Source organism: Notolabrus celidotus, chromosome 12, assembly GCF_009762535.1.
Source record: "Notolabrus celidotus isolate fNotCel1 chromosome 12, fNotCel1.pri, whole genome shotgun sequence".
Taxonomy (NCBI): domain Eukaryota; kingdom Metazoa; phylum Chordata; class Actinopteri; order Labriformes; family Labridae; genus Notolabrus; species Notolabrus celidotus.
The window spans coordinates 6664852-6678455 of record NC_048283.1 but is presented as its reverse complement, the minus strand read 5'-3'; the positions used below and the strand labels follow the sequence as shown (position 1 = coordinate 6678455).

Genomic DNA, 13604 nt, shown 5'->3' with positions numbered 1-13604 from the left:
GTTTCTAAAATATGACGCTGGTCAGAGAGCAGGTCGCTGATATCTGGATTTTAAAATGAGAGGAACCGGCATGGACCTGCTGTGGAGGATCCTCGCAGCTCTCAGCTTCGACTGCTTCAAAGATTCATCGTCGACAAGGTGAGTAAGGTTTAATCAACCCACATTGTATCACCTTATATCCACCAGTGTTCCCAGTGTTGGCAGAAATTGACAGCTGTAACCAGTGCCTCTATTCTAAATGACTTATTTTCTGCATTATTTCCTTAGAATAATCAAATTATAGGCCTGCACTCCAGATCACCCTTAATTCTGACAGCCTCAGAGTGTGTCTTTAAATATGAGTCCACATTCAAATAAATCAGGTACAAATAAATATCCAGACACCTTCACTTCCCTGTTGTTATGGCAACAGGTTTTCTGACTCAGTATTTGTTCTCATTTCATGCAGCTGTCCTCACTGAAGTCCATTTTGTGTCACAAATCTGAAATCTCTCCACGTCCAGTAGGTATCAGGTCATACAGATTACCAACTAAGATGTTCTTGCACTGTAAAATATACCCTGGAGGTAACTAAAGTTCATTCATTAAGATCATTTCCATGTGTGATGAGGCTGATCTGTGTTACAGGTGCATCCATTAATACAGTAACATACTGTTCCTTGTTTGTTCAGGGACAAAACAGATCTTACAGTGTCAGTTTTGAGACGGGTAAATGTCAGCACACTTAGAGCGGTTACAATTATGAAGCAATCACATGAACTCCACCCTCCAGTTCACCTTAAGTCTTGTTCTACCTGTTTATTTTCACTCACTGGAACCAATCTGTGAACAAACAACAAATCTGTGTACAAAGTGCACCAGGAAATCTGCATGTTCACATTTGTGCACACTTGTTTTGGCATATTTAAGAGGAGTTTGGATGATCTCAGCCCACAAGCAGAAACTTAACTGTCTTCTTTCATGATTATGTGAATCAGGACTTTCACTTTTCAAATCAAGCTGCTGAAAAAATCTCATTCTGTTGTCTCTGATGAGACTTTGACATTTGTTTGGCACTTTATCAACCACATAATAAAATGATCAGTCAAGAAAACATTAGTCAGATGAGTCAGTGAAGACAACAGTCATGAGTAGCGGCCTGATTCTGACACACAGTGCTGAACAATTCACAAAAAATGTGAACTCATTTGAATAAATTATCTTTTTTTTTTTTTGAACACTTTATTTTTACATTTTCACATTTTATTTTATAACAAAAACAGAAGTATTGCCAACTACTGGCATTAAACAAGTGGTCAAGACTTTAAACAAATTACACAAGACAAAAAATAACCCCCCAAAAAATAAACATGTTATATATAAAGTAATTGTGTATAGATATATACACACACAAACAAAAGAAAAAGAAAAAGAAAAAGAAAAAGCACACTTCAGCTTTAAGGTACAACAGGGTACATGAATTACTTGCATTAGATTTAAAGGAGATCAAGAAAACACAGGTCAGTTGGGAAACAGGTACATTTACATTTCTTCATTTTTAATACAATACTGCCTAATGGTTTTTCTTCCTGAAGCTCATTTATTATTCTGGTTTGATTTCTCTCTAAAACAAATTGTTTAACAACATTTTTTTAATTAACCAGAAGATCAAAACAAACTTAGAGTCTGTTTGTTACAGCTGACAGGAAGAAGTGACAACCCTGGCCCTTAAGGCTTTCCCCAAAAAAGTCAAGCTGACTGATTCTTTGTTCATCAAAGGACCAAGACATTTATCAACCAGGGGCGTTAAGCAGTGATGAAACAGTGTCAGTGTCTTCTAATGAGGAAGATGTGTATGCATGGAGGAGACACTGTAAAACACAATATCTCTATAATTTATTACCTGGCTGTGTTAAATACTTGATTCTGATTGGTCACAACCAAGCGTGCCGGATACGGACCTGGTGGTGAGGCTTTCAGCAGTGTGACTGCCCCCTGGTGGCTGGCTGCAGTATAGGTAAAAAAATCTGTCTCCCCCATTCATTTGAATGGGGGAGCAGTCAAACTTTAAAAAATAAATACACGTCGTACGAATGTTTCTCACATCCGTATGCTGTGGTTATATGTAGTTAGTATTTGACTGTTTTGTGTCCAAGGCCTCTTTTTTCTGAAAAGTAAATTTTTCGTTAGTTATTAGAGTTTAAAAAACGGGGTTTTACTTCCTGTTTCCTTTGATTCACAGCCGCCGTAGAACGAAACTTCAAAGGGCACACAGCGTCTTGTGACGTTACGCTGTAGGGCGGAGCTTATTACAAAGGCTTCACAGGCTCTGGCTGCACAATGGCTGCGCCCAGGAGAGGGATTTTTTGGCTTCAGAACTGTACAACGGGAAGAGGCGGAGCAATGCTGTCCATTTTTATTAACGGTCTATGGTCACAACCCATAACAATGCTTCACTGTCTACAGCAAAGTCAATGACAGCCTGATCCCTCAGTGTAAATCAGATCATTTCACATGAAGGTGATATTTCACTTCTGCTTGTTGACACTGTGGCAAAAATATTAGTTTCTGATCACCTCAGTTAACAACAAGGAAGACGTTTTTAATACCACTCCTAATTTATTTGGGGAGCACAGACTTTAGTTTCATGGTGAATGGCTGACCAGTCAGAGTGGAGAAAAGAAGAAGAAGAAGAAGAGGGCAGGTTAAAAGACACAGCAATGAAAGAAAGAAGACACAGAGCAAAGACCAAACAGAACACAGTGTGGGCTTTGGCAATGTTGAAGGACTGGTTGAGTGGGAAGAAAATGTCCACAGACTTTGAAAGTAGGTTAGAAAACCTTAATCAGGTGCTGGGATCATTTTGATGCATCAGTTTGCGGACGCAAAAATGATGTTTTGACTTAGACATGAATGAAAATGTGAAGTTCGATGTTGGTACAGCCCACAAGTAAGCTGATGAGAATGTATTTTTACCATGGAAACGCTATCAACTGTGGAATTAGAGGAACATAATTTGTACCTGTATAAATCATCTTTAGATTAATACTTTGCACCTGCTTCCTGCTCACCCTGTCAGGGTTCAAATCTGCAGAATCACCTGCACACTTTACATTATCCCGTACACATTTGTACGAGCAATAAATCATCCAAATTTCACACTGAGATCTATCACAGCCTCCCAATCTTTTCTGTTTGATTATGAAGGGTGTTACAGGTGCTGGCAGACCAAAAGTCCTCTGAACAATACAACCATTCCCAGCAGCAAACTATGCAACATTGTGATAGGACGCTTGGCTACACAGCTGCTTCAAACTTCTAACAAGTATGGCCTTTAAGTCAGTATTATAGGCATTGATTCGGCGTGACATATTTTTTCAGCAAACTCAATGATTTATCTAATTTAATTCACCGTACAGTTCAATTTTTACAAGATAGAAGATTCAGACATTCAAGATCAATGGCAGCCATCTTTGTTGTTTACAAAAAATGCATCCACAGAGTTCTTTTCCACCCAATGTTGAATAAATGGTTGTGATTGGTCCAACTCTGAAAGTAAGCCTTCTGAAGAGAGCATATCAGCCGGAGAGAATAAGACATGTAGGTTCTCAGGTTCCCAGGCTCTGTGGTTAGTTCTTATCTGCTGATTTATGGACCTGGTCCCTTTATGATGAGTACTATCATGGTGGATTGGTTTATATGTTTGAGAAAAGGATTTTGAAATGCCAATCAAAGCCTGTCTGTGCCAGATAAGAGGTCTAAAAATGGCTTGTTTAGTCTGAAACTCATTTTCTGTTCATAATGGTGGGAATACAGAAAGAAGGAAAGTGCTCACACAGGAGGAGTCGGGACCAGCTAAAATGTTTGCTACAAAAAAATGGAGTTTGATCAAATAATCTATCATCAACTGATTTCAATGTTGTCAACAATTTAATAAGCCAATTTAGCTCTGTAGTGAATCTTAAGTCTCCTCCTCTTCTTCCTCCTCCTCCTCAGGTCTCCCACGAAGCAAAGCTCCAGCCATGGCGGCAGCCTGGAGAGCAGCTCCCTGACCGGCTCTCTGTCTCTGGGCCCTGACCTCCCTCACTGTCAGTGCTGCATCTCTTACGAGGTCCGGCTGAAGCGCCTCTCCTGCGGACACCTGTACTGCGACCCCTGCTGTGACCAGATCGTCAACCTGGCCTTCGAGGACATTGAGGGCCTGTCCGACTACCCCTGCCCCATGTGCAAGTCCATCCGTCAGCTCGGAGGCCTCCCTCCGTCCTCCTCTGGGTACTTCTACGGGCCTGATGGCATCCTGCAGCAGCAGGAGTTCACTGGGAAGGAGCACGGGAGTCGATGGGGCTGAAGATGAAGCTCGTTCCTCAGAGAGACTTCTGTTTATTCAGCTCTTTCCTTGGGGTTGACTTTTAATGCACCACCACTGCCATGACTGCTACACGATGACACGGACTACAGCTACACTACTCTGTTACATCTGTAGTTATCAGGTGGAAACATGTCAGAATGCATGACAACACATTGATAGGTTTAAAGTGCCAAATGCATCTAGGTAGATGATTGAAACAAGTTGTTTTGATACCGATAGCAGTATCAGAAATGCCTCCAGTGCAATTAAAATTAGCTATTTGGTACCGGTGAGTACGCCAGTTAATGCACCAATCTGATACCATAATATATCAGCCCCAACAAAGATGGACTTCTCCAAAACAGCAGCCTACGCAGCAGGAATACACATTAATGCTGGCAGAAGGAACCGCTGCATTGGAGTGGACAGTGGAGACTACGTGTGTTTAAGTGCTTTATCATGATAGCGAATGACAGCAGTGTGCTGCTAACAGGATGTGACTTAAGGCAAAGCCAGCAACATGTCAGCAGTGTTTTTCCATCACATCAATGACTGGTGTATTTTTTTGTTTGGAGTTAAAGAAATTAAGAATAAAGCAGCTTCACGTTTAAAGTCAGTGTTTTGATGATGCTCTTTAGGACTGAACAAGGGGCCGAGAGCTGAGCTGCTGCGTTCAGCTCAGCTTGTTTTTAAAGTTAAGATTCCTTCAGTGTATTGAGACCATCAGATCCTAAAAACACAGGCTCAGCTGGTTAAAGTTTTATATTTTATCACACTGATATCAGAGGGGAACTCAGTATCAGCCAATACTCAGATCTACGTATCAGAAAGGAAACCACTGATGGAATATTTCTGTTTGAAGACTGCACGTTATTTAACACACGTGAGGAAGAGAGAGGTCTCTTTATGTTGTAGTCATCATTGTAAATCATCGATCCAGAAAAACACTGCATTCATATTTTTAACAGCATGCAGGTTTTCTAACGACATTTCATTCTACTGAACATAACGTTGAGAGCTTTACACGAGTTAACTGTGCAGTAGATCTTTTGTATATGAAGCGTTTCTTGTTCAGCAGCGACATTTGTACATTTTATTGTGAAAGTTTTGAGCGTTTTGCACACGATTCTTCGATTGTTTTACTCTAACTGTACATATCATGCAGAACCGCTGGATTTTAATTGTACTGTACAGTGCCATGCTACTTTTTAAGTGTCCCAGATCATATGTATATATTTATTTTGTTAAAAAATAAAGTTTGTGGGCTGTGTTTGAGAAGAGTCTTCTGATTTTAGATGATGCACACAGGAAAGAGATTATGAATTAATAACACTTTTTATTTATCAGGAATCAAAACATGCTGATACAAAAAATATGTACATCTGGCAAATGAAGCAATGTTCGTACCAAAAACATTAAATAATACAATAACAGATGGATGGGTGCAGAGGAGGGTCAAATTAGGTTCTCGATCTAACAGGACAAAGATGATATGGTGTGTGTTTTTTTTCCATGGAAGTTAGACAAATGCATTGGCATCACAACTGGAAAGCTCTGATATCAATGTGCCTTGATATTGATGTAATGAATATTTACAACAATGAATAATTCATAGTGCTATCAAGTGAGGTACCTTTTGACATAAGAGAAGGTCTGCATCAGTTCTACATCTGACAACTTATCCCTCCAACTAAACATTCAGAAAAACTAAAACAGCGGTGCAGTTTCATCTGTAAGGGAAACATGCCAGTTCATCCCCTCGACACCCACGTCGTGCCAACAGCAACCTGTTTGGATTTAAAGGCGCAGGAACAGTTTTTTCCTCTCTGTGTTTCAGTCAGACACTTCCAAGTCCTTGACCTAAATGCAGGCTGCATACTAACACAGTGCCAGCAGGGGAGGGAAAAAAAGAGATGAAAGGAAAAATAAGCTTCCCTTTGCTTTCAACACTGATACCTTCACAAGGTGCAGATCAATCATGTATCTTTCCATCATAAATAACATGGAAGTTCTCAGAATAATACTAAATTTGGTCAGAAACATTTCAGAAACCGCATTTATCTACATGTACGACATCAAAAACTGACCAATGGTGGTCAAGAATACTTGAAAAAAGAGAAAAAAGTTTAGATAAGATTATAATACTAAAACCCTGAAATGATCATTCCAACACATTCAGACCCAAGCAGGCTAACGTAACTCAGAACTGAAGTGAATATAGGCCTCTCTCTGCTCCCATCATGCATGAGAGTGCAGAGATATGAGAGCAGTACCAAAATAGCTCTCATGCCCTAAATTCCAAAATAAAGCCACTGGTCACAGAGCCGGGAGTTAAAAAATGACGCTTTTCCAAAAACTATCCTTTTCATAACACAATTCTACTTTTTCAAGAAGCTTCAATACAAAAACAAGAAATGAATGTGTTTGTTTGCACATTAGCGTGACATAATAAATACTTAAGAGCTGGTAGGTAAGACAAAGCCTTCTGGAGATAAGCTTCCTGATGAGCACAGAGGTCAGAGCAGATATGTGTCCATCCACGGCCGTGTTTTCTGTCAGAGCGCTCTTAAGATCCACGTTATCACGCCGTTATCTCGGTCCTGCTCCGGATAAGAAGCTAAAAAAGAAGTTAGACACTTTCTTTCCATCTTAAAGGGTGACATGCTGTTTCTAAAAGGAGTCTACTGCATTTAAAGATACCATAAGTGTCGTTGGTTTACATTATTAAGCATCTACAGCCCTTTATGTTTTTGAAGTATCTCATCAGCGGTATATTGAACACTGGTTTTCTTTACAAATATACAAAACAGTTGTCACATTTTTATTACAGTACAGGCGATACGTTTCAGAGTCCAGAGCTCTTGCACTTATTCCTTTACACTGTTTTTTTAACACCTTGTAGTCAATCACATAGTTTGATATGAAACTCTCCTCAGTACACCAGTGAGGGATCATTCTGTGCAGGCAGGTGGTGTTACAGTACCCAGATTAAAGGGTGGAGCGGTTTGTATCAGAGCAGTTAGGAAGAGGAGCAGACCTCAGGATGAGATCGAGGACCCGTTGTTCTTAGGCAGCTTGGCGTTGTTGGGTGTTGGGTAGTAGCGCTGGTCGGCTCGGGCCTCTGTTACTGAAGTGTGCCCGAACAGGAAGGTGTGCTTGTTGCTTGATGGAGGAGCCGAGGAGGGCGGAGTGCCTCTGGAGGTGTGGTAGTTGATGGAGGTAATAGGGGGTGCTGATCTGGGCATGGTCGCGCTCTGAGGCCTCTGTGCAGGGAAGAGGAAGGTGCCATTGTTGGTGTTTTGGTTTAGGTTGGTGTCGGTCCGCCGAGGATCTCTTATCTTGATGGTGGGGTTTGAATCCGAGCCTGTGGAGACTTCTGCTATTTTGTCTTTGAGCTGCTGCACCTCCCGGGCGAGTCGCTCCACAGGGTGGAGGTGGTTTGCAGAGATTGGGTGGGAGAATGCCTAAAAAGGAGAAAACATGAACACATCTCAGTCTGACTGGAGCTTATTTTAAAATGCAGAGGACTCTGGGTACAGATATTTAGGGATTTCAAAATGAATGGATGTCTTGTTTCAGTGCCTCAAAGTTCATATGAAGGAAAGAGGGATGTTTTGGGGTGAGGGGCTGATTAATGGATTGAAACTGATGGGGAAACACTTTCATAACAACACAGATTGTATCTTTTTCTCTCTGCACTGTAACCTGAGTCAGTGCTTCAGCAGTTCCTCTGCAGCTCATCTAAAATAGACAACTGCATCCACCCACACAGGCCTCCAGTGCTCTGAACATCACCATGGGGACACTACAGACATACTGCTGCACAGACATCGTCAGCTCTTGGACAGCTCAGATTAAATCTGCACATGGAAAAGATGTCACAGTGTGTGAGGAAGCAACGTAAAAACATAACAAGGCCAAACAAAGACGATCTGTGACGCCGACCGGAAGTGTGGAGGACCAAAATAAATCATGAGTGGAGGATGTCGCCCACATGATGTACCCAGTGACACATCCACACTTAGACACAGCAGAATTACACAGCTAATGATGATCAGTGCTGCCTGTCTGATGCATATAGACTAGATACTCAGTATGTGTCTGTCCTTAAATCACATCCTGGTGTTTCACTACCTATAAAAGGATTTCACCATCTCTCAGGAAGAGGTAGAAACTCAATGTTTGTTGACAACAAGGTGACATGATGACATGATTCAGGGGCTAAAATGTGAATGTGCATACAGTGTGAATAATATACACTACCAGTCAAAAGTTTGGACACACCCTCTTATTCAATGGTTTTCATTTATTTTAATTATTGTCCACATTGTAGATTAATACTGAAGACATCAAAATTATGAAATAATCTGGTTTTGCCATAATCTGGATTACAACCATAGTCAAATAGGGCCATCCATTGTGTACTAACCCTACCTCTGAACAACACAACTGATGGTCTCAAACACATTAAGAAGGCAAGTCATTCTACAAATGAACTCTTGACAAGGCTCATGTTAATCAGAAACCATTCCAGGAGACCACTTCATGAAGCAGACTGAGAGAATACCAAGAGTGTGCAAAGCTGTCATGAAGGAAAAAGAGGGCTACTATACAGAATCTAAAATATAAAACATATTCTGCTTTGTTTAACACTTTTCTGTTAATTAAATAATTCCATATATGTTCTTTTATAGCGTTGATGCCTTCAGTATTAATCTAAAGTGTTTCAAATAATTAAAACTTTTGACTGGTAGTGTATGTCAAATATTTTTTATTTTTTAATTTGAGGTTCATAGCTTCAACTGTTGTTGTAGGTCAGACACACCAATTAGAACGAATCCTAGTATTCTTCCTCTGCTTTTTAATGCTTTAAACCACATTCGTGTGCCTGCTGTGAGTTTCACATACAGAACATGACACCCAGTTGAAATGTCAAGCTCTCTGATGTGTCTTTAATGTCTGCTACAGCCAGGGATCACTGAAGTCTAACAGGCTTTCTGATGTAATAAACTATTATTTAACACATGCCCCAATTTCCAAGCCAGTGGCTCAAAAGGGTTTGACAAGACCACCAAAAAAGGACTATCCACATTCGGCCTCTCATCCCAAAACCAGGGTACATGTTCACAGGTCTGAAGTGCTAAAAGAGGAGGGACAGGTTACATAACAAGGGGATTTTTTACTCCAGAAATACAGCACATCTAGTTTTCTTCATCTCTAGAGACCTTTAAGATTTACCCGGCCAATGCCAGATCTAAAACATCCTGGAATTCCAAAAGGCAACTAACAAAAGAACATGTTCCACGTTACATTTCCGATAGAGGATATTGTGTTGAATTTATTTGCGTTTCTCTTTCCAAACTTCCTACACAACCCTTTGAGCATACCTGTGCATGGAGCGCCCCTCGGAGATAGCACTCCCTCCACAGACCCATGCAGGGCCCCATGAGGAGGGGCAGCAGAGGTTCATATGGGTCAAGTGGTCCTTGAGGTCCGGAGGTGGAAGTGAAACCTTGAGGAATGTCAGTGAGGGCCCAAGCTTTCAGCAGCCTCTCCAGACCGGGCACGTTCTCAGAGGATGCCGCTCTCCGGTGGCTCTTCTTGTAAACGCCTGAGCCGCTGCTGCTGCGCCAGGGAAGCAGGTTAGCGGGGCAGGAGAAGGTTCCTCGAGAGAGGAGGAAGACCGAGCCAGGGATGGTGTCAGCGAGCTGGTAGGGAGACAAAGGTGGTGACAGTCAAATCCATGATTCACAGAAGCCTGCAAAAGTGACCTGACGACTTAAGTTATGAGTTTAGTCATCGTTACAAGGTTAAGTCTTCTCCTGTACAGTCCTGGGCCAACATGTGTAATGAGTTTTGACTGAAGGTATCCTTTTAAACCGCAACCCTGTTAACTGGAGACTTTCAGCTGGATGCATCCCTCATAAACATCTTTAGACGATCATTAAATATCTGATGAGGATATTTTGAAATCTTAATAAAAAACTAAACTAGGATGCATTCCCAGGAACTCCGTCTGTGTGAACTCCACAAACACTGCCACGTTCAGCTGAAGGTCTCCAGTTCACAGGGTCACTTTTAAAACCTTAACACCTGGAGAGACGCATTCGCCGTGGGTTTAGAGAAGACTACTGTTACAAAGCTGCCAAATCAAGAGAATCACAGCTTCTTCTTTTGAGAAAAGTACACACACATACACAAAAGATAGAACAAATGAAAGAGAGAAATCAAGTGAATCACAGATGTGTGTGATGTTATTGTGGACGGCAGGCTGAATAAAAACACTGCAGGCAATCTACCAATCAGACATGTTTAGCATTGCAGGTCCTGTCCTGGGACCTTTGAAAAGTGTTACCCACCAAGTAGGGGCTTTTCAGGGGGATATTATCTACCCCTGAACTAAATTTAGACCCTGGTTCCTTCGGTCGAAACGCACATAGTTCCGGGGTAAAGTCCCTAGTTCCTGGTTAAAGTTCCTGCGGTCGATAAACACCTATAATGAACAACCTGTCCATGAGGACTACATTTAGACTGCATGTCTTATAATAACCAGTAGAGGGTGCAGTGGCCTGCTGTTTACATTTGAGGCACTGAAAGATGTCAGCTCAGCTCAGGCAGGACATCACATAATAAACCAGTGACTACATCTGCCAGAGTACTTTATGTTCTATGATGAATATATTCATCTTATTTAATAGCTGCAACAGATTTACAAACTTCTGCTAAATTTGGTCTTGTACTGATTCGATTTGTAGTTTTTAAATTCATCAGAAAAGATTATCTGTAGAGAAACAATTTAAACAGTAAATACTAAACACACATATCAACGAAGTGCAAAATCAATCAGTTTGTTTACTACTAAAATGATCTATTCTAAATCTAAATCTGCAAAGAAATGAACATAAAGCATTAGAGTCTTTCTGCACTCAGCTTCCCTGCATGGCCACTAGAGGGCGCGTTACACCATCAGAAAGCCGGCAGCCTTACCCTGTGAGTGTCTGGGTTGGTGTTGAGGTTGCCATTGAGCAGCGGTTGCAGTGGAGGGATTGGGGGGACGGGTTGGGTGAAGCGATCTTGTCTGGACTTGCTGTACTGCAGGGCCCAGTCCCACACGGAGGGGAGAGGGGGGTCAGACGGATCAGAAGAAGAGTCAGGATGAAGAGCATCTCTCCAGCCATTGACAGGTGTGTAGGACTGACCAAGGTTCTGTAAAGAGGATCATGTATTCAGATTCTTACTCTTTAACACCGTGTTATACTGTGATGACTTTGAAATGTATTAAAAAGTCACTGTGCCAGGCTCTTCTAACTACCTGTGATTATACATTATTTTACTGTAATCATACATTTCCCAGGGAAGCATTTAGCCCCTTCACACTCCTATAATGAGGCAGGAGATGCCAAGTCCCCTCCCAGGTGAGCGTTACCTGGGAGCGTTTGCATCTCTCTCGCTGGCAGTTGGCCAGGAAGCTGGAGAAGAGTGGCAGGTGGACGCTGTCGTGCAAGGCCAACAGGAAGTCGTCTGTCAGCTGGAAGCGAGAGGGGTACTGGGACAGCAGCTGCCAAACACAGTCCAGGAAGAGCAGGAAGACTGGAGCCTGGAGGGGAAGTTAGTGAGAGAGCAACAAGGTATTTTTGTTATACAGCTATACAGGTACACATAAAAAACAATGCCATAAAATAAAACAATAAACTGAGGCGAAGGCTGAGCACAAGGAAATAAAACATGGTGCCTTTAGGAGTGGGTTTTAAACAGTGTTTAATATGTGGCACTGACTCTGTTCAAGGGTGTTTTACAATGCTGGAGCCAAAGAGTAAGAGTCAGGGACCCGCTTTCAAACCTGGACTGATGACCTCTTTAAACAATTTAAAGTGGTCATATTTTGATGGAGAGTTAAAGGACCTGAGGGTCTGCTGTTTGTCCTCTCACCTCCTCCTTGTCGTTGTCCCTGTGATAGTTGATGCGGCTGTAGAAGCGGTGGCCAGCCATGATCCACTCCTTCTGCACCAGACTCTGGAAACCATGCTGGGTCCGACAGTGGGGGTCGCACATCACCTGCACCAGGCTGGAAATCACGCAGCCCATGTCCCGGTCGTCAGCCTCTGTGAGGTCAAGAGAAAAGAAGAACATGATTACACTTCTGTGGCACTTGATCTGTTCTGCATCAAACTGCAGAAGATGTTGTTGTTTTGGAGTCTCTGAAGGGTTCTCACACCTCTTATAAAAACATGATGAGGGACTTTAATATCATGAGGAGACCGGCACTTTAATTGAGTATGGAGCTGAAATGGTTTTCAATTTTAGGGCACTAATTTGGAACCCCGGTCTGTTAATTTACAACCTCCATTTAATTCTGCTTTTATTCATGCTGAGGGCTTATTATCTTTGACTGCAGAGAGAACAGAGAGAGAGGGAGAGTGATAAATTATGTTGTTGAGACAGACCTGCAGATAAAAAACAAGCTGACAAAGATGAAGACTCGGTGCCAGACAAAACAAGAGGAGAAAGAGGGAGAGGCACACTGAGACAAAGTTTTCTTGGGCTACTGTAGTGACTCATTACTGCAGTGGGGTATTTTGTGCTGATCCGGCCAGCAACAGATCTGCGGCACCGAGGAGACTTGGAGCCCTCCTGATATATGATCCTCTCAGCTAAACAGGCGTGTTGTTAGTCACTTACAGCTGCAGAGAGAAAGTCAAACAGCAGCAGCCAGTAGTAAACATCCTGAGCTGAACACAGTCATTGTTTGACTGATGCAGTGTTGAGTCTGTCTGTCTGTGAGTTTGTTTGTGAACGCACCACAGGCTGCCAGACCCGATGATAATAAGTCAACAAAGGCCTACTGTCTGCAAAATCAGACACAAGAGTAAGGAACATGAATCTTTTAGAATCATCCCTTTTTTTATTTCACTGTCAGACACATTCAAGAATACTACTTAGATGGAAACTAAACTATTTACTGTTATCAATAGTTGGTAGTCTAAGCAATGATTACTGCAGGAGTCAAAATAAAGACACAGCCAATCAGCTAGTAATAAGCCAGAGGTCTAATTTAAGTCCTGTTAAAGCTGGGGAGACGGAGTCAGATTTAGATACACTTTTTGTTGTACTGGTTAAATTGATCTTTATGTCCCGGTGGCAATCAATACATAATCCATCCATCCACTATCTTGACTGCTTGTCCCGTTAGGGATCACGGGGGGCTGGAGCCTATCCCAGCTGGCTTCGGCCGGAAGGCAGGGTACACCCTGAACAGGTCGCCAACCTATCACAGGGC

The 13604-nt window shown here is 42.1% G+C and overlaps 1 protein-coding gene across 1 annotated transcript in view; it reads right to left on the bottom strand.

The window, feature by feature from the left end:
- Window positions 1-5643: 5643 nt before the first annotated feature.
- Window positions 5644-13604, bottom strand: part of mtmr11 (myotubularin related protein 11) — a 48476-nt gene continuing 40515 nt past the window's right edge. Inside the window, exons 13-17 of the mRNA XM_034698599.1 lie at window positions 12257-12429; window positions 11754-11924; window positions 11315-11533; window positions 9715-10035; window positions 5644-7791 (exon numbers count right to left, since the gene is read on the bottom strand). Of these exons, the coding sequence (XP_034554490.1) occupies window positions 7366-7791; window positions 9715-10035; window positions 11315-11533; window positions 11754-11924; window positions 12257-12429 (1310 nt within the window). The 3' untranslated portion in view covers window positions 5644-7365. The remainder of the gene's footprint in view (window positions 7792-9714; window positions 10036-11314; window positions 11534-11753; window positions 11925-12256; window positions 12430-13604) is intronic.